At 37.5% G+C, this 25,887-nt stretch overlaps 1 protein-coding gene across 1 annotated transcript in view; it reads left to right on the top strand.

The window, feature by feature from the left end:
• Positions 1–25,887, top strand: part of LOC150086082 (uncharacterized) — a 193,498-nt gene that overhangs the window by 99,951 nt on the left and 67,660 nt on the right. The window contains exons 10-12 of the mRNA XM_090374790.1: positions 9,026–9,086; positions 13,708–14,099; positions 24,751–24,820. Of these exons, the coding sequence (XP_090230916.1) occupies positions 9,026–9,086; positions 13,708–14,099; positions 24,751–24,820 (523 nt within the window). The remainder of the gene's footprint in view (positions 1–9,025; positions 9,087–13,707; positions 14,100–24,750; positions 24,821–25,887) is intronic.

Here is a 25,887-nt window from a genome sequence, read left to right as displayed (position 1 = left end):
CGGATAAAAAACTGCATCACTTGTGAATTTTGAAAATAACGTGTTTTGCGTTGCATTGTGGGTTACAGAAATGTTCGAAATGCATTTGTTAGATGGGATATATATCTCTGTGAATGAAATCTAATAAAAAGACTCCACCCGATATACCTAATTGCCATAATTATCTTTCCAAAGGGTGAAATGCATAATTAATGGAATATGAGAAATCGTGCAAATGGCAATCACGACAACCAAACATACATTTTGTTGCATTTACGTGTACAAACTGAAATGACAAGTTAACAGTAATAGTATTGTGTACTGTAAATCAGCAAAATAAGTCCTCAATATTTTGTTGTTCCTCCTCGAGCTGCAATTACAGCCTTGCAACGATCTAGCATAGAGTTATTATTATTCTCAGGGTAATTCAGAAAAAAAATTTCTGAATTACCCTGAGAGAGAGTGAGAGAGTAGAAGGGAATCACCAAGAAAAAGAATGATGATAATATCCAGCTCAGGACCCTGGGTGTGCCAAGCCCATACTCACCAGATTTGAGCCCCTGAGTTAATCAACTTCTGGATTCACAGTTGCCCAATTTTGTGGTAGTACACTTTTACAATGCTCTCCTGCAGCTGAATCTTACTTGTTGGCTTCTTCTGAGCAATTTTAGATGACATTATGTACTAGCAATTTTCAATAGGGTTCAGATATGCATGGGCCAGTCCAACACTGTAATGCCAGCATTTCTGAGGTATGACTGCACCTTAAGGGAGAAAAATGAAGGAAAACATTGGTGTAAGTATGTTTTAAGCCTTGTGAGACAAGAAGACAAACTCATCATTAAATCTAAATAGAATAAAACTTACCAATTTTGCTGTGTGGCAAGGTGCTGCATCCTGTTGAAAGATGCAGTTTTGGATGTGTGTGTGGTGATCCCTAATAACAGGTTTCAGGCATTCCTCCAAGATAGCAGTGTAGGTTTCTGCATTCACCATTCCGTTAATAAACTTAATTTACTCTACCCCTTTGCTTGTTATGCATCCCCAGACCGTCTGACCAATGGGGAACTTTACAGTCGGTGTTATGTAGTCAGGATGGTATGCCTCCAATTTTTGGCTTCTGACATATCGCTTCCCATCCGAGTCATGCAGGTTGAATTTTGATTCGTCAGAAAAGATAACGGTGTCCCATTGCTCTTTTGTCCATGAAACATGCATTTTAGCCCAAGCAAGTCGCTTCTTCCTCGAAATGGAGCCTCCATGGTCCACTTTCAAACCTTTATCTGATGAATTTTTTCAAAAGTGGAGAAAACAGGCATTGGACAATCCAAATATACAGCAACTACATTCAACTCATGCATCAGCATACACACACTGTCTGCAAATATATACCGATGGATCCAAATCTGATACAGATGTAGGTGCTGCAGTAGTTCTTCCCACTTGTGCAATCTCTGAAAAACTTTTCCCAAGTTGCAGTATTTACACCGCTGAACTCCATGCAATAAAAATGGCTATCGAACATATCAACAACAGGTCTAATTAGGGGATAATAATCTATGCCGATTCCTTGAGTGCAGTAACTTTTTTACAACATAAATGTCCGAACTGTTATCCTATTCTGAAAGAAATCAGAGCACAGTTAATTAATCTCACAGAGCATAACACAGAGGCAAGGTTCTGCTGGATTCCTGGGCATGCTGGAATCCAGGGAAATGAGAAAGCAGATCAAGCAGCGAAAAATCCAGTCAACCCTGTGTCTTCACTTGCCTCGATTCCTTATATGGACTGCAAACTCATTATAAAACAGTTATGTATTGACCAATGGGCATCACTATGGCAGCAACAGACCCATAATAAACTTTTCCAAATAAAGAAAAAGCCACGATACTGGAAATCTAGTTCATGATTAAACAGACGAGAAGAGGTTGTCCTTGCAAGGACACGCATTGGGCATTCCCATCTCACCCACCTCCATTTGTTGACAGGTGATGAACCTACTCACTGTCATCATTGTTCCGCCCTACTTACAGTGAAACACATTCTCCTTGAGTGTCCCTACAATCATGCTGCTCGATTAATAAATTTTAAATCGGTTTTAACCCAAAACATTTCGTTAGAGATGAACCATATTCTCAGTGATGACGCAAATTTATCCGATTTATTTAATTTTTTAAAACAAATTAATTTATATGAACTTATCTGACATATGACTAAAAAAAAAATCATATGCAGAATTACTGACATGCACAATTTGGCCTTATTTGCCCTTGTACCAATAAACTTCCATTTAAACCAACCAATTGCCTCTTCCTCATTTTTTGGATCAACAAAGGTTTCTTCTTGGATATTAGGCATGCAGACCACTTTCCAAAAGCCGTCTTTGGATAGTTCGTGCACTTGTTTCAACATCAGAGGCTATCTCAAAGTCCAGTTTTAGATCAGGAGCATTAGCGTGCCAATTACGAAGGCATAGCCATTTCAAATATCGATCTTGGGAAGGTGTACCTCTCTCTCTTCACAAGCCCATACCTAAAATTGGGAAAGAGGACACAGCATGGATGGAGACTAACCTACGGAAAGGGACTGATATATATTCTCAGTACCCATGCTAAAAATACCACAATAAAAAGGAATACATGCTGACTGCAGCACTGTCATTTCAGATAGTCATAACAATGGACATAAACTGTACATGTACCATAATAAACAGTACCAGGAACAAAAGACCAGTCAACCCCAACATGGCAAAAGTCTAAGACACAACAAGTGAGTAAGGGAAATGGAGAGTATACCCTATGCCACAGAAATATGACAATAACAAGAAGTAATGATTGCAACATGGAAAACAACAAAAATAAATTCACTTACCACACAAGTAGTTTAGCACCATTAAGAAAATACATGTTGACTACAATAGTACCTTCTTAGGGAACCTCAACAACGGTCATAAACCTTATATGTACCACAAATTATCAGTACCAGGCTCACTCAGACCAGTTAACCCTGTCAGTGCCTGGGCCTAGGGCACATCTGGTAGGTATAGGTAGCAGTGAATAATTGTCCTAGATCATGGTAGTAGTGAATAAGTGTCCTAGATCACAGTGTGAACCACAAACTATTAGTGCCAAGCTCACTAAGACCAGTTAACCCTGCCAGTGCCTGGGCCCAAGGCTCATCTGGTAGGTATAGGAAGTAGTGAATATTTGTCCCAGATCACAGTAGCACTGCAAGAACAAGAAGGAATGATTGAGGCATAGAAGACAACAAGAAGGGAGGAAAGGGAAGGAAAGAGAGTAGAAGGAAAAGGGGAAGAAGAGAGACAGAATAAAATCAAGGGGCAGGTCACTGAATCACATTCCCAGTGCCCATGCCTCAGACATCTCACCCTGCAAGCAGTTAAGTGCCAATGAGAACAAAGCAGGTTGACGACTGCAACACTGACATCACAAATTATACCAAGGGCCAAAAACTTTGTACCTCACATCAACAGTACCAGGCACAATAAGGCCAGTTAACCCTAACATTGCCAAAGCCAAAGGCACATCAAGTGAGCAGAGGTAATTGGGTGAAATTCCCAGGTCACAATAGTATGACATGGACAACAAGCAAAGATTGAGACATGAACAACAACAAAGAAGAAGGGAAGGGGAAGAGAAGGAGAAAAGAGGAAGAAGGGAAGAGAAGGAAGAAGGGGAAAGGAGGGAAAGGGAAAGAAGAGGAAAAGGGAAAGAAAAGACTAATACCAAGGGGCACAACACTGAACAACATACCCAGTGCCCATGCTTAAGACTTCATAGTATACTCACCCTACAAGCAATTAAGAATCATTGGGAACAAAGCAGGTAGCCTACAGTGCAGTTATCACAGATAATCATACCAAAGGCCATAAATTTTGCATGTGCCATAAATTAACAGCCTTGGGCACAACAAGACCAACTAACCCTGACATTGCCTAAGCCTAAGGCACAACAAGTGAGTACAGGTAATGGTGTGTACCTATTAGATCACAACAGTAAAACATGAACCAGAAATATTGATCGTGATATGGAAGACAACAAAAATAAAATCAAGGGGCATGGTATTGAACCACACTCCCAGTGTACGTGTTCCAGGCAACACAGTGCTTTTACTATAAGTAGTTAAGTAATATAAAGACACACAAAGGCCAGTTAACCCGGTCTTTACTAAGCCTAAGGCACAACAAGAAAGTATAGGTAATGGTGAGTACCTATCCTAGATCATAATAATATTGCTTAAACAAAAGGAATGATAGTAACATCAAAAATAATAAAAATGAAGTCAAGGGGCATGGTACTGAGCTAAACTCTCAGTGCCCATGTTACAGACATCACAGTACTCTCACCATACAAGAAGTTAAGTGTCATTAAAGAACTACATGTTGACCTCAGCCTAATCCTCTCAGAGTACCACTCCAATGGGCATAAACCATGGATGTACTATTATTTAACAGTGCCGGGCCCACCAAGAACAATTACCCTGTCATTGCCTAAGCCCAAGACACATCTAGTAGATATAGGTAGTGGTAAGTAACCATCCTGGACCATAGTAGTTCTGAATGAACAAAAGGAATGATGTGACAATGAAACAACAAAGATAATACTGAGGGACAAGATACAGACCCAAACTCTCAATGACCAGATCCCAGACATCACAGTATGCATACCTTGCAAACAATATGAGCCATAAGAAGAAGATGAAGAAGGAGAGGAAGAGAAAGCGAAGTGAGCAGAAGAAGGAAGAAAGAGAAAAAGGAAAGAAAGAGGAGGAAAACCACCGATGAACGTGGCCAAACTACTGCACCTGTGCCAGCACACTACGGCAAAACAATGGGTGTTGGGTCACACAAGATTATGCCCAAGAGGAAGGAAGAGAAGAGAAAGATGATGGAACATGGAAGAGTGGGGAGAAGGAAGTAAAGAAGAAATGGACAATGCCGTATCCTGATAGAACAATACCGTCCAGACTCCAGCCTTCCCACTCTTGGACAGGATTAAGCCCTGCAGGAGCTGGGGTACCACATCACATCCCCCACTCTTGGACAGGATTAAGCCCTGTGAGAGTTTTTTTTTTTTTTTTTTTTTTAGGAAAGAAAACAATGCTATATGTGTGGCCTGGTGATTCCCGGGGGGATCTTCCCCGGGGAATTGCCCGGCAACACAGAGTCTACCAGTAGGACTGACAGGCCTAGTCCGCGTCCTCATAAGTTTATAAATAGAAAGTAGATCCTGGCTGCCTCCACGTGGCTAGGGATGGGAGTGGGGGGCTGGGACACAACTCTGCCCGCAGCCCCTTACTGCTAAATGCCAGGTGCCGGCTAACACACAACGCAAACACAACACTACTGCACACCTAACTCAAAATTTCATCTATTAGATGCAAAATTTTTCTTTTTTTTTTTTTTTTTTCCTTCAAAATTCAAAAATTTAAAATTAAAATTTTTTTTTTTTTTTTTTTTTCCCCAAAATTCAAATTTGAACCGTTTTTTTTTTTTTTTTTTTTTTTTTTCAGCCGGCAATTGGCGAAAAAGCCTAACAAACGGCGGATATAGGGGACACCCTGGAAGCCGCCATTAACTTACAAATACACTTTGATACTTTGTACCTCTCTCTCTTATGGCCTGATCCAGTTCTTCTCTTCACATCACCAGTTTCATGCTTTAATTTCAGCACCCGGGATACAGTTGACTGGTGGCAGCCTATTTTATCAGTGATAGCATGTGTCAAAAGCCCTTCCTGGGACAGAGCAACAGCTACACTTTTTTTTTTCTTGGTGTCAACTGAACATATGGAACCATGCTTACACCGCTGCAAAACAGGATACTAATGAATGTGTATACCCTTCCAACGCCGTATTTATAGAAACGATTGCAATTACTGTCTGATGCAATAGAAGCATTATCTGACACAATACCTTTGCTTTGTGACAAACATACTGACTGTAATCAAACAATATCTTATACGTTTCACTACAAATGTTACTTTTTTTAAGGTGATGCAGTTTTTTGTCTGCCACTGTAGGTCCACTTGACTTGAGTGTCGCCCAAATATCAGTTCCATCAGCATTTTAGACTCCTGGGTAGCAAGCACAGCTTGGCATATCTCAGAGAATGTCTGCGACACCCTCAAGGACCAAAGCTCTATTAGACAATATGTAGAAATGGTATCATAATATGAAAGATCAATGCTTCATAAAAGCCTTGTATTTTCTAACAGCAAACTTTGGTTTCATGTAGTCTGTTTTTTTGAAAAGAGCATAATGATAATTCATTTTGATTTTGTAGATATTTAATTTCTAGAAGATATTAAACCTTTTGGAATACTCGTGAAAGTATTTTGTCATAATTGCTGGTTAAGTAGTTCCAGTAATTAAGTAGTACAATTATTTCATTATAATTACACTGCCTACTTGATTATTGGAAAAGTAAATAACAAATGTTTTTCCAGAACTTAGTTCAATAAGATTGCATGTTGTTATTGTTGTGTGTTTCGGTTTATGTAAGAAAAATTCAGGATGGACAATATATGTAGTATTCTCTCGAACCATTAGCTGAACTAAATTATAGGAATTGTAATTGTTAGCTGAATGTTAGCAATATGCTGTTCTACAACATATGCATTTCTTGAAGTGAACTGGGAGAACTGTTCTTTTGAAAAAATCTTGGGCATAGTTAGTAAAAGAATCATTATCCCACTACTGATTTTAGCACTAACAACAAATACAGCACTCTCGATTTAGCAGGATCAGATTAACTGGGACACTTCAAGATTCCAATTTAAAAAAAAAAAAAAAAATCAACCAGAAATCATAAAATTCAAGTAATAACTAGAATAGGTATAAACAGATGATTTGCAGAAAAGTCGTAAACAAGGGACAAGAAGCAGCATTGAGTCGGCATTGAGAGATTTGTGTGCCTATTATCTTGCAACCCCACTGTCTTCACACCTGCCCCTCAAAAAAAAAGAAAAGAAAAAAAAGAGACCAAATGTTTAGTTTGTTTTAGTGCATTGCGTCGATTGTTGTGTTCTGTCGCACCGCAAAAGGACAAATTTTGTTTCGTTATTTATGTCGGGAATGTGGAATTTTTTTTATAGTAATTTTTTTTTTTTGTTTTGTTTTGTTTAGATCACGAAAATGATGGGCAAACACAAGAGCTATGCTTTCAAAAACTTGAAATTATTCAAAAGTTAAAAATGGTGTATCTGTTAAATCTCCAATGAGACATTATAATGTTGGTGACCAACCCATACACGAAATTGTAAAAAATAAAGGCAAGCTATTCAATTTAAAATCAAGATTGTAAAAAATAAATGCATGTCCAATACGCACTACTCACGTATTGGACACGCAAGTAGTGCGTGTGTGATAAGTTTTTTCATTTTTTATCTATCACCATACTTTTTACATAGGTTGCTGAACATTTTTTAATACTGCAAGTCCCCGACTTACGTAGCTTCGAACTTACGTTATGTTATTTATATTTTTTTTTTATATGACTGATTTCAGTGAAGGGGACACACATTTCACCATAATAACGTAAAAACCCACAGAATTCCAGCTATCAGTATCATCGCAAATGCAAGAAGAAAGAGTTTACTACCCGTTTATAATGAATTGCACTAACAGAAAAGCCCAGTAACCCAGAAAGTGCAAATTGTTTTATTGTTTTATGGCAGTGACCTCCAGAAATGTGCTTTAGTAAAATGTGAGCTCGCGTGGGGTCTAATAGTGAGTTTTCGCTTTAACCTTGTGCAGTTATTATTAGCCATATAGTGCAAGGAAGCCTGAGGCTTTTGCTGCACCAGCCAAAAAAAAATTTCTGAGTTACCCTGAGAGAGAGAGAGAGAGAGAGAGAGAGAGAAAGAGAGAAGGGAATCACCAAGGAAGAGAACAATAATGATATCCATCTCAGGACCCTGGGTGCACCAAGCCCATACTCACCAGATGTGAGCCCCCTCTTCTCAGAAAATTTAATTTTGACTGTTATTATTGTTAGCCATATGGTGCAAGGAAGCCTGAGGCTTTTGCTGCACCAGCCAAAAAAAAAATTTCTGAGTTACCCTGAGAGAGAGAGAGAGAGAGAGTAGAAGAAAATCACCAAGAAAGAGAAGAATGATGATATCCAGCTCAGGACCCTGGGTGTCAGTATGGGACTCAGGCCCATACTCACCAGATGGGAGCCCCTGGGATTAATCATGGTGCCGACTAAGAGAATAAGTGACAGCGATACTAGTAAATCTATCAAGAAAGGAAAGGGAGCAATCGATTTGGATCAGAAAATTAAAATAATAAGGATGTATGAAAATGGCCAAACATTAACAATTATAGTGCGGAATTCAGATTTGTCAGTGGCAACGGTGAACACAATAAAGGAGAAAAACAGAATATGAGAAGCAGTCGGCACCAATGAAGTTCAACTATAATAACCAAGGCTACGAAATACAAATCGGTTTTTACAGTACAAAAACTATATAATATCGCTGTAAAAACACCATAGACAAAATACAGTACAAAATCATGCATTTTTTCTTCCTTTTATGTTTTATTTTCTTATGTGCCACTCTGGCTACTTCACCACTGTCCCCAGATAAAGTTTTTAATTGAACTAATTAAAAATATATAACTATTTTGTCATATCAGGGATATAGTAGCAATATTTTATTTCGCATTCCCGAGTTACGTAAAACTCGACTACATAAGAATTCCTGGAACATATCTCTTTCGTATGTTGGGGACTTGCTGTATTTTTGGATTAACCGGGAATTTTTTTTTTTTTTTTACCATCTATCCCGGAAAATCAAGAGTCTACTGTAACTAAAATTACACCGTGATAATTCTTTCAGTGTTATCATATCATCATGCTTATTCAAAAAATATCTATTATTTAATAAGGCTTAGTAGAAGTATTCACTCCACTATTTTATTCTATATTTATGAACTTTTTTTTTTCTTCCTCCCCTTTTAAATATTGATTTTTGTTGTTATCCTGGACATCCACCTTAATGTTTTCTTTTTCCTTATACAGTACTAGACATGCATGCTGATACCTGTGAAAAAACTTCTGTGACAGCACATCCAATTGAGAGGTATTGCATTTTTTTTAAAAGCGTGCTAAAGCACATTTCACTTAAATATTTAACCTAGTAATGTGTTTTCATTCATTTTACTTGTTTTTTCCAATCCCATTGATAAAATAATATAAAAATTGTATAATAATCTAAATAGTCTTGATATGAATAACATAATTTAAATGCTGAAATTCTTTGGAAAAAAAATAGTAATAGCAATAATTGCTTTAAATAGTATATTATATATATATAAAATTTTTTTGCATTAAATGTTTCTTCATGTATGTGACATAACCAAAAAGTGTTAATTTCATTTGCTGATTTTTTGATAGCAGTAAATATTAACTTTGATATTCTTCACTGATTGTGTGGAGTAGAAAGAGCTTGAAATTTTGCTGTGCTGTATAGTGGCAGTGAAAACTGACTTGAAGCTTATTGAGTCTTGAAAAGTTTTCAAGTACTCAGATAATTCATTTTTGATATCTGACACACTAGGCAAGCTGATGGAAGATAATGATGAGAAATGAGATGAGAAAAATCCTGGCTACCTCACATTATGCTTTATTGTAAAAATATTTTAACTGATAGTAAATGCCATGACTGAAAAAGTTACATCCCCAAGTTTTGTACTAACAAAATGTCTGATTCTGATGATTTTGAAGTACACTGTGCACGCTGACACTTTGTCTCTGGGTTGTACTGAAATACCTTACACTCATCTCCAGTGACAGTACAGTCACAGAAATTAGAATTGGCTTGACAAAGTCTTTTTTTTTTTTTTTTTTTAATTTAAATTCCAAACATGAGAGGTATTAGAACTGATAGTACTTAATACCTTGTATGGATTGAAGGTTGAGAAGATGAAAGCCTGGATGAAGTTTTCACATGATGACACTCTTTGTTACTTCTGCTCATCCATTATACTGTGTGGTACAAATTTTGAACAGACCTACTTTTTTCCTAAATCTTCATGCAGAATTTTACGAATTGTCTCGTTCAACTCATAAGCTGTCATTTATTTATTTTATTTTATTTATTTATTTTTTTTTTTTTTTGATTTGTGATAGTTTCAAAAATCAAAGTAGGAAAACAAAGGAGTTCTCTGAAATTCATAATTTCAAAATTAAAGAAATTTTTTTAAATTCAAATCCACAAGTTGATGAAACTGAATCAAATAACACATATTTAAACATAGAGGATTTCACTGCAAAGAAAATCAACAACGGAAACATGCAGATGGTCAAATATATAATTTTTTTCCACCAATTCATGTGCACGAACAAGGAATAGTACATTTAGCATCCACCCATCATTTGCCCATCATTTTTTCCCTCTTGCATGTCGACAATATACAAGACAGAACCTGAATGGATGTTACACTTTTTTTCTTTTTCTTTTTTTTGTTAACATTGCACATAGCATTCACTGGCCATCCGAGGTTTACACACAAGGCCCCTCATTTTGCTCTACAGGTACACATCTTAGCCTGCCAATAAATAGGAATGGAAAAGGGGACCATGTTTAAAAATAGGTTTAGTCTAATGGAGGTCTGTTTTCATGAAGTTTGGTTTTGGTGGGTAGCCACCAGTTCCCCATCCCAGTCCCAGTGGAGAGGACCATCCGGTATAACCATAGGTTAGTGTGGAACCGGAGGCCGTGGGAATGGTGGGAGGGAAGAACAACTTTAGGTTTAATTAGTATTGGAAGCCCCTTCCCAGAAGTCAGAGGCAATTTGGTTTCTCTAATCAGGCAGCCTCACAAGGCACCCCCAAAAGACCTCCCATGAACTGGCATGGGGTCAGGGGCCATCACCTGTGGCAGGAGAATGGTGGGTATGTTGGAATCCATCTCTATGGATAATATTTTGCACTCTGGGGGGAACCCAATGGTTCCCCTTATCGTAAGAAAGAGGCCATATTTCCAAAAATAACCTGGTAGGTTATTTTTGGACTCCAGCCAAGGCAAGGCACGGCACCAATTACTCAACCATTGCTCAACAGAACTTCTACACACATAAACTTCGGGGTTTTCTTCATGACCCATTCCCTCACACACTGAGCGCCTCCAACAGGAAACATCAAAGTCCAAAGCACTCACTCGAAAACTACTCTCATAATTAGTCATACACACTTACAACACATAACAGATACACATACATATAGTCACCTGCTCCCCCCCATTGCGCGCTCTCTCTCTCTCTCTCTCTCTCTCTCTCTCTCTCTCTCTCTCTCTCTCTCTCTCTCTCTCTCTCTCTCTCTCTCTCTCTCTCACACACACACACACAGAGGCTCTGTCAGCAAGCTCATGCAACCCTGGACAGCATGCCGCAACTACACACATACAGAGTCCGGTGCCAGATATGGAGTCAAAGCTGGGGGGGTTAAGATATATTAGCAGGTTGGAACTGCACAGGGAGTGGCCTTATGACAGGTGGGGTGTTATGTCTTAGGTGTTTCTCAATTCAAAAACAGTTTGAGCAAACTTGGTGAGAGCTTTGTAATACTCTGTTTCTGTGATGAAAAAATGTTCTTGGTTTCTAGATAATGGGCTGATACTTGTAATAAGTAGATTTTGGGAAGTGTCATAGAATGGGCACTCATATAATAAGTGCTGCCAATCTTCAGGAGCACCACAGATACAAAGTGGCTCATTAGTGAAGTCAAATTGATGCAGCTTAGCCTTAAAAGACCCATGTCCAGTTAAAAAAATAAAAGGTCACAAATAGTCCTGGGACATACCAGGAAGGTGATTGGGAGAGATCAGAGCCACATTGAGGAGGAATCTCTTTTCACATCACCCTTGGTCATCTGTTCCCAGTCTGTTTGCCAACACTGAGTAAGCACAGTAGCAGTCCTTTTCCTCTATTAATTTGGTTGGCTGAAACTGGAAAAACACACTTGATGCTATAACCATCCATCTGTGAAGGAATTACTGAATATATTGTGCAATGCATGGGTGGCACTAGCACAGTGTGTCCTGCAACACCTTGTAGAATCCATGCCAAGGCACATATGGGCTTTACTACAACAGTCAAAAGGTAACCCCCATGTGGTATTAGGTAGGTGTTGCTAATGCAAAGCCAATTCAATGTATATAGTATGTTTCAAGAAATGCGATGATGAGTAATATTAGTAAATGTTAATGCATTTATTAACTTCTGATTTTGGATTCAAATAGAGCATATGGATAATTTGGCTTACATTTTTACAAAGCATGTATGCTAGTTGTCATTCTTGTGGCTTCTGAGAGCTCAAGAAAGAGAGCTACTTGGCTGTTATCTCCATTTTCCTGTGACAGACATTCTCAGTGTTAGTGTCAGTTAGCGTTTGTTCTGGCACTTCTGAAACCCTTGACAGTTTTCTTCTGACCTAATGTTGTCATAACTGATACTTATATTAAAAACTGAGGTGGCCAAGTGACTTCAGCTTGTGAGTGCCGGTGCCTCCGTAGCCAGGTGGGCAGGGGCAGCAGCGCGTAGCATATGCTTCTTGATTAGACTGGGGTTCGATCTCTTGACCACCAAATACCGTGGATGCAGAAAGGTCAGGGAATGACCACCGCATATCCCTGGAGTAATATGGCCTTCGTTGCTAATGCTCCTAAAAAAAACAAATAACAAACAAATTTGTGAGTGCCCTACCCATCATCCTGCTGGCAGGACCAATAGCAGGGCATTTTCCCTTTGTTCCAAACCTAAACATCTCCTGTTGCATTCTGCAGAAACAAAAACTTAATTAGCTGTATTCTGTACTAATTTACAATATAAATAAGTGGTGCTGTTGTAGTGCACACTTTTATGGCCTGTCTTATTGGCCTTTCTTGTTCTAGATTCATCATGCTGAATCACATTAGGATATAAAATTTCATGATGAATCTAATTATTACAAAAGATTTACATAATTAACAAAAGATTATTTAAAACTAAATGTAGTGATGACAAACACTGAATGTGGTTATGACAGTTTTCTTCTTGAGAACCACTTGAAGGTCATGCTCACTGTTGGGAATCTATTGACTTAAGGCATATTCATTTTGTGGCACTTTTCAGTAATTCGTCTAACTCTTAATGTAATAGATCAGTGTTTCTTAGACTGCCAGTCTGGAAATAACATCCAAAATTACACTTTCAGCATTATTTCTTTTGGGAATTTTCCCATATAGGAACAATTTTATTAAGGTTGGAGGGGTGTTCTTAAATCATTAAAATGCGAGAATCTCTGTAGAGAACATTTTTTGAAAGCGTTAATAATTAATATTATGAATGAAAATGTTTTAATATTAAGTTATAGATGCATTATGTGCACTTACTGCATCTAAAAGTACAAAGGTGTGCCAGAAAGAATTTTAAAAAATAATGTCAGTTTATGGCCACAGATTGTCGGGGGGGGGGGGGTAAAATATACCAGTGTCCAAATACTTGGAGAATATAATTATATATTGAGTTATCCTGTAAAACTCCAAGACATAATAATAACTTCGAATAAATTCATAAAATTAGTATATATTTTATAAAAATAACATAGTTTCATACTATTTTATTTTTTTTTTCTTTTTAACGTGTATCTGGGAAAATTTATAAATCTTAATCAATTAATTTTCACTGTTTAATATAATTTTCCTTTATTTATAAATACAATAGGAGAATTAGTGAAACTGGAGGCAGAAATGAGAATGAAAGACTGAAGTCATCTGATAAAAGGTTACCTTGCATTGAAAAAATTCAAGAGTTGCTTAATATTTCACCAATACCTTTTCCAAACCAAACAAAGGCCCACCAGAGGAAAAAGAATTTCAAGAGCAAGCAGAAACATGAGAATATAAATAGCTCTGAAAAAGCAAAAAACCAACAGAAAAATACAAATGATGTTAAAAATGATGATGAACAGCATGAATTAGATGTTATTCACAGAAACAGAAATAAATCAATTAATTATGAGCATCTTCCACCAAAGAAAAGAATTAACACTATTCCAAGTCAACATGAGTGCCATGAAGATGGAAAGCCACAGTATCAACTACTAAGTATTCAAGGTAATGATACTTTTTTGAAATAATATATTGCGGCTAGTTGTTATTAGTAGTAATGAATAATTTCATATAAATTTTAAGAACATTTATGCACAAAAGAATTTAAATGTGGGTCTTACACATAACCAGTTTTATTCATATAGTTAGGGTATTCTTATATTAGTTTACTAGAAAACTCAATCTGCTCCACACATAAATGAACCATGGCCAGCCATTAGCATATTCTTGAATAGCAGTATTTGGAGGTGGGGAGGAGAATTAGTGATACTAAATTATAACTTCAGTGATTGAAATTACACATCAGAATAATCAATTGACAGGTGAACCACGTCAAAGTAGCCCGTGAGCAGATATCAGAAAATATATCTGCTCCTGGAAAGTTCAGTTTCCTAGTAAAAATAAACTATCTGTTTCTCCAACACAGACATTATGAATAAATCATTTATTTACAAAAATTTCGTTACCCTGCACTAAAACTGACAAATCAAACATTTGCACGGATTTAGAAGATAAAAGAAAAAAATAAAATGCCATTACAATAAACTTCTTGGAAGTGGGTAAATAATTTTGTAGTATCAAAATTTCATTCTAACTAACATTGCTGAAAATTATTTCAAAATAATCATTATTTGTTCAAATAAATTCTGCTACACTTTTCTAATATATAGAAGTGGCAATTTCTGCTTTGCTTTACTTAAATAATGACTTCAAAATTAATAATAAATAAATAAAGAAAATATATAGTACAAAAGTAAAAATATTTTTTCAGAGATCATCATTTTAAAAGCTTATTGTATATATGAGAAATACTGTATCATATATCATATCATATATACAGAGTGTTTCAAAAGTGATGGTCAATAATTTAAAGGTGAACTGTACAGACTACAATATGCAAAAAAGTCTAGTAAACCTTAAGTGAATCGTTTTTGAGATATTGCACATTTCTAGTTAGGATCCACCACTGACTTGTTTATTTAGATTAGGTTATGCTCATTCTCTCCCTTTCCCTTCTCTCAATGCTCTGAGATGTAGCAGGCATACTAGTACTTGTCAAAGGATAGTCAACATAGAAAGAGGTTACAGCAACGAAAAGTATGTGGACATGCGCTTCATATATGGTAAAACCAATGGCAGTGCACTCGAGGCTGCACGTTTCTATCAAGAAGCATTTCCCTGCCGAAGGCAGCTCAACAGGTGCACATTCATCAGTTTACATTGTAGCAGGGTGCTTAATGATTTTGTAATAACTGAGAGCAAAGTGGAGGAGAAATTGTTGAAGTTAAACATAAGAAAGGCAACTGGGGTGAATGGGATCTATCTACTTATGTTAAAGGAGGCGGCAAAGCAACTAAGCAAACCCTTAGACATAATTATGAGAGCATCCATGGACTCAGGGGAGGTCCCTACGGACTGGAGATGTGCAAATGTATCCCCAATTCACAAAGGGGGAATCGAAGTGTGACACGAATAATTACAGACCAGTTAGTTTAACTTCTGTTCCGGGTAAAATAATGGAGTCACTGGTTAAAGATGCATTGCAGGATCATCTAGACAAGACTGCAGCAATAATTCAGACAGCGTGGGTTTGTTAAGGGAAAGTCTTGTCTGATAAATTTGATTGGTTATTATGATTTGGTTACAAAGGAACTGGATGCAAAAAATAATTTTGATATCATATATTTGGATTTCAGGAAAGCTTTTGACACTGTTGTGCATGGAAGACTATTGTACAAATTGGAGCAGAATGGTATTAAGGGTAAGTTGCTACAATGGATAAAAGGATGGTTGAGTGGGAGAAGACAGAGGGTGGTAAATAATGGGTGCTGCTGTTCGTGGACCAATGTTATTAGTGGAGTCCCACAAGGTTCGGTGTTGGGTCCTCTGTTGTTTTGTATATTTATCAATGATATTGATGAAAGTATATCAGGCTTAGTGTCAAGGTTTGCAGATGATACAAAGGTTGGTAGGGTTGTTAATGACAGTAATCGCAGTGTGCTACTGCAACAGGATCTAGATAATTTGGGCAGATGGACTGAGAAGTGGCAAATGAAGTTGAACCTTGACAAATGCAAAGTACTGCATTTGGGTAGAAGTAACCCCAGAGAAACGTACCAACTGTGTGGTACTATACTTAAGGTGGTAGAAAATGAAAAAGACGTGGGAATAATTGTGCAGTCAGATATGAAGTTTTCTGAGCAATGCAGACAGGCTGCCAGGGCAGGTCATGGGGTTTTGTCAATGATATATATAGGAATTTTGCTAGCAGGGAAAAGGAGGTGATTGTCCCTCTGTATAAGGCAATGGTCAGGCCACGCCTTGAGTACTGCGTACAGGTCTGGAGGCCTCATTTTAGGAAGGATGTAGATTTGCTTGAGCGTGTACAGAGAAGGGCAACAAGATTGGTGAGCGGAATGAAGGGATCCTCTTACCAAGAGAGGCTTAAGTTCTGCAAATTGCAGTGGCTGGAGACTAGGCACCTGTGCGGTGATCTGATTGAGGTGTATAAGGCCTTGAATGGGTTGAGCATGCTGAATTCTGATGGGATCCTTCCACTTGTTCAGATTAAGAACCTAAGGCGGCATAAATTCAAATTAAGAAAAGACAGATGTAGAATAGATCTGCGGAAATTTGCCTTTAGCCAGCGGGTGGTTAATTGCTGGAACAAACTTCCATCTGTCGTTGTGGAAGTTGATAGGTTGAATAAATTTAAGGAGGAACTGGACAGGCATTTGTTGGGAATGGTGTGATTTTTTTTTTTTTTTTTTTTTTTTGGCTGATGCTGCATAAGCTCATACACTTGCTTTCTTGTATCACATGCCCCTACCACTACTACTACTACTACTACATCAACGCCTTAGAGAACATGGACTCTTCACACATGGTGTACGAGCAAGTATGCCCAGAACCATAACACATACCTGATGTTGAGAAAAAGGTGTTAGAAAGAATAGAACAAAATCCAGGAATTTCAACAAGGAGGGTTGCTCAGCAAAACATTGTACTGAGTCATAGCAGTGCATGGCAAATTTTACATCGTCAGTTACTGTACCCCTACCATATCCAGCGTGTACAAGGTCTCAGCAATACAGACTACCCTCCCAGAGTGAACTTCTGCCAGTAGATGCAACAACAGTATGTACTGAACCCCGAATTTTTAAACAACATTTTGTTCACTGATGAAGCTGGGTTTACTCGTGATGGTATTTTTAATTTTCATAACTGTCACGTTTGGTCCGACGAAAATCCTAATGAATTTACGAGTCTACATCAACAATGTTTCTCGTTGAATGTCTGGGCAGAACTACTAGTAGACCATCTAATTTGACCACATTTTCTGCCAAACAGGCTAACGGGGGAGCTGTACCTTCAGTTCCTGCAGAATGTTCTTCCTGACCTCCTTGATGAAAATTTTCCACTAAAATTAAAATTACGACATACTCGCATGATGTTGAGAGACTAGCTCAAGAAGTTCATCAGCAAAAGTCACATTAATTTATATCTAGCAATAGCAAAAGCAATAGCAATAGATGAGCAATAGCAAAACATGGGGTTTATGCATGATGGTGCAACAGTACATTTTGCTTGAGTTGTGACTCGGTGTCTAACTAGAAGGTATGGTCAATGGTGGATAGGTAGAGGTGGCCTCCCAGATCACCAGACTTAAATCCTATGGATTTTTGTATCTGGAGTCATGTAAAAAGCTTGGTGTACACTTCTGACATTAACACAGTTGAGGAATTGCAGTGTCAGGTTGAAAGAGCCTTTCAGCAAATCTAAAATTACCCAGGAATGCCTGAGAGGATTCGCAACTCAATGCAGAGAAGACTAAAGCTGCGTATGGATGCAAGGACAGCATTTTGAACACCTTTTGTACTGTAAAATCTTGTGGTGTTGAAACCAAAAATTAAAAATGTATTATCTTATGTTTAATAAAACCACTCTTAGCAAAGGATTCACAGCTTTTTGCTAAACTAGTGCTCCCATGGTCAATGGCGGATCTTAACAGAAAATGTGCATTATCTCGAAAACGGTTCATTTGCGACCCGATGTTCACTGAGACTTTTTTGCTTATTTTAGTTTGTACTTTTCACCTTTAAATTATTGACCATCGTTTTTGAAACATCCTGTATCAATGTTAATAAACCGCTTTCAAAATACAGTATAATAAATGTAATCACTCATTACTTTGCACGCATTAATGTGTAAATTTTTATTTTTAATATTTAGCTTTTTTTGCATTAATATGAATTAATTTTAGTGCAGGCAAAAATATGTGAATTCAAATTGCACTAAATTAAATTAGATTACTAATTTTTAGACATTTTTAATGAGAAAAGAATGAACTGTGTTCTTCAATAAGAAAGTTTTTTTTCTTTTCTGTTGGGAAAAAAAAAATGCAACTAGTAAAAGTATGCAGGTACACAAATTCATCATCTGACTAATTCATTATTTTTTTGATGGAAGGGGGTGAAAAGGTGTATCATATAGTGTGTTAGTTGTCTGAAGGCACCAGGGGTTTCTCCCATCCCGCGTTGTATTTTTTGTAAGTGACACAGAACTCTGTGGAGGCCAGAGATTTAAAAAAATGTGTGGGGAGTAGTTTGTTGTGTAGTGTATTGCTGCGAGGAGGCAGGTCAGGCACCCAGTAGATTATTTAAGTACTCTGGCAGGTCCCATCATCTATTTTCCAAGGATTTCAGTGGCAAGGCCTAAAAAAGGAGGGGAGGGGTGAACACTAGAATTTGGAAAGGCCAAAAGAGGTTTACGAGAAAGCGGTTGAATTTTTTGACACTAATTAGAATTTGGCGGCATTGTTAGAGGTGTGCTCAGTTGGTTTAGTTTGAGTGGTGGGGAGACTGGAGACTGGGGAAAAAAATTGAAGGATGGGGACAATAGAGTAGGCATCCCCAAAGATGTCAGTAGGGACGAGCCCCACCAGGAAAGTATGGGGAAGGCAGGGAGGAGAGGAGACTCTTCCCTCCCCTGCCTGGGGATGGGGTTTTAAAGGGAACCAGGTTAGAGTACCGAGTTAAGTTCGCTAAATGGCATGCTGGCAGCAAAGCCAAAGTATGTCTTCATTGGTGATGGTTGTCAGGTTCATGTCTTGTCAAATCCCATAGGAAGATCAAACTGCCCATCCCACTCTGGCTGTGGGATATGTTAGCTGGCAGTGCAGAACCCACCAGGTGGGGGGGAGACACATTTACTTCATTCATAATCTGCATTCTCATTCTAGTTGCATTCTATTTTTATACTTTTTTTTTTCTGTTAGGTTATATACATATATATATATTTTCACTCATTCATTCATCTCTTTCTCACCCACCAGGGGGGGGATGCAATGGTGTATAATGTAATTTAAATACTGATTCTTAATAATTAAGCTAAATAAGAAAGAATATAGAAGATTAAAACTAGGGTTAGTGTGAACTTAACTTTAAAACATTTATGGCTTGTGTTCTTTTTCTCACACACTTACACTGTCATTCATTCTTCTGGCTTTCATTTCAGTTGTTCAACTCTTGCTTTCTGCACTGCACTCTCTGGGCACCTCAACTTACTATTATTCTTCAGTTGTGGTGCAGGCCTAGCCTCAAGTTTTTTGCAGGCCAGGGGAGAATGCATCCCCTTGCTACCAGCTTACTGATTTTTTTTCAGCTAATCTGCTTCCCTGGCTGCCTGTACATGTCTCTCCCCCACATAGTTACTTATTTGGTGTAGAGCCCTAGGTTCCTACACATGGTAGGGTAATCCTAGTGGGTACCCAGGTCAATCCGGTTTTGTCATGTCAGGGCACAGACATGACAAACATGCTGTCCTGACAGTTATTAGGTCATCGTCTGAGCGTGGTAGGAGACATGGGCAATTTTAACTATTGATTATTATTTAATTTCCGGGGCACTGAATTGGCATTCTTTGGATAGTTCTGTGCATTTCAAATACTTTCTGTGTGACGGTTGTAAAGGCTTTATAATTTTCCTCTTCTATAATAAATAGATGTTCTTCTCCCCTTGGAAGGGGGCCAATCTGTGCTATTAGCTGTGTTCTGGGGATGTCATAAATTATACATTCTTATAGAATGTGTGCCCAGTCTTCACTCTCGCCACAGGTACAATTTGGGTCATCAGTCAGCCCTAGGGAGGTTAGTTTTGCCTTTAGGGAGCTGTGACCTGTCAATATGAATGTTGTAAAAAGTCCAGGGACATACTACTTAGGCGGCTGTGGGCTGATCATTGCCACTCATGGCAGAAACCTTTTGGTAACTAGACCTCTGGTTTCCTGCTCCCATTTTGTCTGCCATAGTTCATGGAGCTTTGTGGCTATTCTTTTTCTTTCAACATTGAAGGTGCTGGCTGTATCAAGGGCTATCCCCAGAAATTCTATGGGTATGCCCTTTTTAAGTCTATAATACAATCTATTTCTTTTGGCTATTTCCAGGTAAAGTGGGAGAGTCTGGCCAACAAATGTATCGCAGGTGTGCTCACTTTGCGACATGCTCTGGTAATGGTGAGAAGTATTGTCCTGTGTATTGATTATAATGTGTATTAATTCTAATTCCTATGGCCGAGCGGGTGAACCATGCACCGGCTCCATAGGTGATAACAGGTAAGAACATTGCACAGTATATGATTGCCAGGGTCTTTCTTTTGAGCCCCAGTCTGATCAACTGATCCTGGCAATCATACCTGCATAATTTCTCACTTTCTTCGCCAAGTAAGTCAAATGGGGATAAAAAGTTAATTTAGAATCAAAGACCACTCCAAGATATTTTAGTTCTGTAACTATTTTTATAGTAGTTGTGTTAGGTGTATCATATACTGTGCCGAGTCACATACTGTACATTGTGCTACATGGGATTTAAACATAATAATTTAAAAATGTGAATACCTAGAGGGTGTGAAACCAAATTATTTTGCTCCATATTTTAAAACTTCCATTTTATTTTTTCATTGAGATCCTCCTGTACCTGTATTTAAATATGAGTCACTCATATTGTCATTTATAGTTTTTACATGTGTAAACCAATACATTAAAATTTAGGCATAGATGGACTTTGAAATTAATTCATTTTTTATAAAAATTTTCATCAGACCCATGTTGTTCAAATGAGATTTACAAGGTGTTATTAATAACCAAAGCCAACAAGGACCTGGAAATAGTTTTGTTATAGTGAAATTTTTGTTAAATTGATAGTCATTCTAATGGTCTTACTGTTACTTGTTACATGAATGAATAAAATATATTCAAACATTACTTTAGTTTTCCGTCTTATGCTTAGCATAAATTAAAAGAAAATGAAAAATTCTTAGATATGCACTAATGTCCATGCAAAACTGAAACAACAGGAGGTACAGAGATTTTATATATAGAAAGAAATATTCCATTAGCAAATGAAAGGGAACATTGTTTAAAAGAACAGTGCAGTGACTTAATACTAATAAATTTTGTCATGAGCACATGATTATATATGTGGAACCTTACAGCTGTATATAAAACAGCTAATGAAAATGCTTAATGGGGCTTTGAGATTGTGATTGTAGCATACAAAAAAGTAAGGTGAGCCAAGAAAACTTTAAACTATGGAATTTTGTTGCCCAGTTTATTGCACAGTTTTAAAATCTTTTGAAACATCATTATATAATTTTTGCATGTTCCAACAAATGAACACTAAATGTTTCTGTTCAGTACTCATTTAAAGAATTGGTGCAAAAAACTTAATAAAATATAAGCTTCTACTAAAACTCAAAAATAGTAAAAACAAATAAAATAATATTTTACAAACAAATAGTAAATATAATAAACGAATTAAAATTACATGAAATAAAATCAAAGTTTTCAAGAAAAAGCATTATACCTTTCTCAGTGTAGCAATTCACACTAATCTGGATTGCTTATAAATGGAGATATCTATTGATGCTTTCACACTATACTTATACAAATGGAGATATCATAACTATCATATTCTGGCATTGACTATAAGGAATCCAAATTATTATCTGAAGCACACTATCAGCACTCATCTCACATCCATGTGGTTTTGATTACTAGCCACATCCTCAGACTCTATTGCAAAATGGGAAGCATTCAAAGAACTTATCTTGGAAGCTACTAGGCTTTACATACCAACTAAGAAATATTGTTCAAGGTTTAGGCCTAAATGGATGTCAGATGAACTGATGAGGCATATGGCAGAGAAGAAACATGCATGGGATACATACAAATTAACACATGACACAGAAGCCTATGATAGATACAAGTTGATCTGTAACCAAGTTACAAAGGAGGTAAGGCAGGCGAAGGCAGATTACGAGAAATCTTTGGCAAGGGATGCAAAGAAAAACAGCAAAGAGTTCTTTACTTATGTAAACTCTAGAAGGAAGGGGATGAATCAGATTGGTCCACTTGATATCGATGGGTCAACTGTTGATGATCCTGCTCAGGTAGCTAACAAACTAAATGAATATTTTGCATCGACATTCACACATGAGGAGTTATTTAGCGAGGGGAAAGCCAGAGGTGTATTCAGCTCTAGCAGTAAGCCAGAGAATCTTGTAATAACTGAGAGTAAAGTGGAGGAGAAATTGTTGAAGATAAACACAAGAAAGGCACCCGGGGTGGATGGGATCTATCCAGTTATATTAAAGGAGGCAGCAAAGGAAGTAAGCAAACCCTTAGCCATAATTACGAGAGCTTCCTTGGACTTAGGGGAGGTACCCACAGACTGGAGATGTGCAAATGTGACCCCAATTCACAAAGGAGGATCAAAGGCTGACACAAGTAATTATAGACCTGTGAGTTTAACTTCTGTTCCAGGAAAATTAATGGAGGCACTAGTTAAAGAAGCACTGCAGGATCATTTAGACCAGTGTTTCTCAAAGGGTGTGCCGCAAGATTTTCCAAGTGTGCCGCGAAATCTTAAAAAAAAACTAGCGTCGTTTTTATTTTAACATCATTGTCCGAATATTTTATTTTGGTTGTTAGAATTGTTTGCATAACACAAATATAATATAAGTATAAATAAAAAAATTGTTAATATTATTTTTCATTCTATTTATTTAATTTAGAAATTTCTTCTTCTATGACTACGTAGGTGTGCCGCAAAATTTTTCTTCTTTGGAAAATGTGCCACGAGAGTAAAAAGATTGAGAAATACTGATTTAGACAAGACTTCAGTTATAGCTTGGACACAGCATGGTTTTGTTAAGGGGAAGTCTTGCCTGGCCAATTTGATTGGATACTATGATGCAGTCACAAAGGAACTGGATGCAGGGAATAACTTTGATATTATATACTTGGATCTTAGAAAGGCTTTTGATACTGTTCCACATGGAAGACTGCTGCACAAATTGGAGCAGTGTGACATTAGAGGCAAATTGCTGCTGTGGATAAAGGGGTGGCTGAGGGCGAGAAGACAGAGAGTGGTAATCAGTGGACACTGCTCGTCGTGGACTAATGTTATTAGTGGAGTCCCTCAGGGCTGTGTTGGGTCCATTATTGTTTTCTGTATTCATAAATGATATTGATGATGGTATATCAAGCTTAATGTCGAAGTTTGCAGACGATACAAAAGTAGGCAGGGTTGTCAAGGACACTACTGACACTATGCTGCTGCAACAGGATCTGGAAAGGTTGGGCTGAGAGGTGGCAAATGAAGTTTAACATTGACAAATGTAAAGTACTACACATGGGAAACAGCAACCCCAGAGCAACATATCAGCTCTGTGGTACTACACTGACAGTGGTAGAGAATGAAAGGGACCTGTGGGTGGTTGTGCAGGCAGATATGAGGTTCTCTGAGCAGTGCAGACGGGCTGCAAGAGTAGCTCATGATGTATTGTCAATGATATATAGGAATTTTTCTAGCAGGGATAAGGAGGTGATTATTCCCTTGTATAAGGCAATGGTCAGGCCACACCTTGAGTACTGTATACAGGTCTGGAGGCCTCATTTCAAGAAGGATGTAGAGTTTCTGGAATGAGTACAGAGAAGGGCAACAAGATTAGTGAATGAAACAAAGGGGTGCTCTTATGAAGAAAGGCTTATGTTTTGCAAATTACAGTGTCTGGAGACTAGGCACCAGCGAGGTGATCTGATAGAGGTGTATAAAGCCTGGAATGGTTTGAGCATGCTCAATGCTGATGGGATTCTTCCTCTTGCTCAGAATAATCACCTGAGAGGGCATAAATTCAAATTGAGGAAAGACAGATGTAGGATAGACGTGCGGCAATTTGCCTTTAGCCAGCGGATGGTTGGTTGGTGGAACAGACTTCCATCCCTTGTCGTGGAAGTTGATAGCCTAAATATGTTTAAGGCTCAGCTGGACAGGTATTTTGAACGAACAGAGGGGTGAAGTGGAAGTGGTTTTTTTTTTTTTTTTTGGCTGATGCTGCATAAGCTTGCTTTCTTGCATCAAATGCCTCTACTAATGCTAATGCTAATTGCAATTGAAACTTGTGTTGTTAAATTTTATTTAACACTTTTTTATATTTTCAGTCATACCTGAATTTAGGTTAGGCATTTATTTTATCATCTGATTTAGTGATCATATTCCCAAAATGTATTGATTATTTAATTTTTTTTTCATAATCATAATTTATTATAATAATTTTGCTATATAATGAAAATACTGAATTGTGCAATGCCATTCTAGGTGCTAAAGTAAGGAAAGTTGAAAAATCAGAGAACATATGTACTGAATCCCATTTCTTTAATGAAAAAAGGTTTGTCCATTAATTTTTAATTTTAATGGTTATTTATTTATTTATTTATATTTATTTATATTTTAATTGTAATCATAGTCAAAATGTTTTGATGTGAACACAAACTAAAATAAAAATGACAATAAAAGTGATATATAATTGGGAAAAGACGCTACATGGTTTCTATGCATATGGTAAAATTTATACAATATATATACAGTGGTTTTTTTTTTGGGACGGTACGCAGCGGTACAGCTTACCGGCACCTTTATTAACAGTGACGTATGACATTTGGATGCAATACACTTCGAAATTTGTAATATTCCATAAATTTTTTTCACGTGTTTGCCTACTATTCAAATAAGCTTAAAATTATTTAACTAAATTTGCATTTTTTACTATCTATTGTTAAGATATTTTCTATATAAAACTGTATAACCGTTTTTATAATTCTAAATTACTCAGTCGGACCTCCGTTTAACGAAGTGCTTTTATAGCGAATTATTTTGAATTCCCCTTGGAGGTTGCATTTAAAATAGTTTCCATTGAGCAAAGAAAATTTTCATATAGCGAACGGATTAGGAGAGAATTAACTCGGTATGAACTGTTTGCATTTCTCGCCTTCAGGCAATTAGTGTTGCTGCGCAAATTAAGAGAGCTAAAGCATTCTACAACTTAATGGTACCTGGTAAAACCTATCAGGTGGTCGACCTGTCCCACATAAAGAGGAGTCGCGCTAGTCAAGAGTGAGCAGATCAAGGTGTATTCCCAATGGGCTCTGCCCACCTTCTACTGCAGTGGTGTCCAACCTTTTCCCATACAGGGGCCATATTCAAAAAAATTCAAAGTCAGATTTCTTTAGTGTGTTACATTTTTGACATCTTATTATTATTGTTATTTTTTGGTTTTTAGGAGCATTAGCAACTAAGGCCATATTGCTCCGGGATATGTGGTGGTCATTCCCTGACCTTTCCGCATCCTCCGTATTTGGTGGTGATGGGCTTGAACCCCGGTCTAATCAAGAAGCGTGTGCTACGCACTACTGCTCCTTCCCACCTAGCTACGGAGGCGCCTTCAATATCTTGTTG

This window comes from Mastigoproctus giganteus, chromosome 5, assembly GCF_048544385.1.
Source record: "Mastigoproctus giganteus isolate SK-2022 chromosome 5, ASM4854438v1, whole genome shotgun sequence".
Classification (NCBI taxonomy): Eukaryota; Metazoa; Arthropoda; class Arachnida; order Uropygi; family Thelyphonidae; genus Mastigoproctus; species Mastigoproctus giganteus.
Note: the sequence above shows the minus strand (reverse complement) of the source record. Positions and strands in the feature narration are given on the sequence as shown.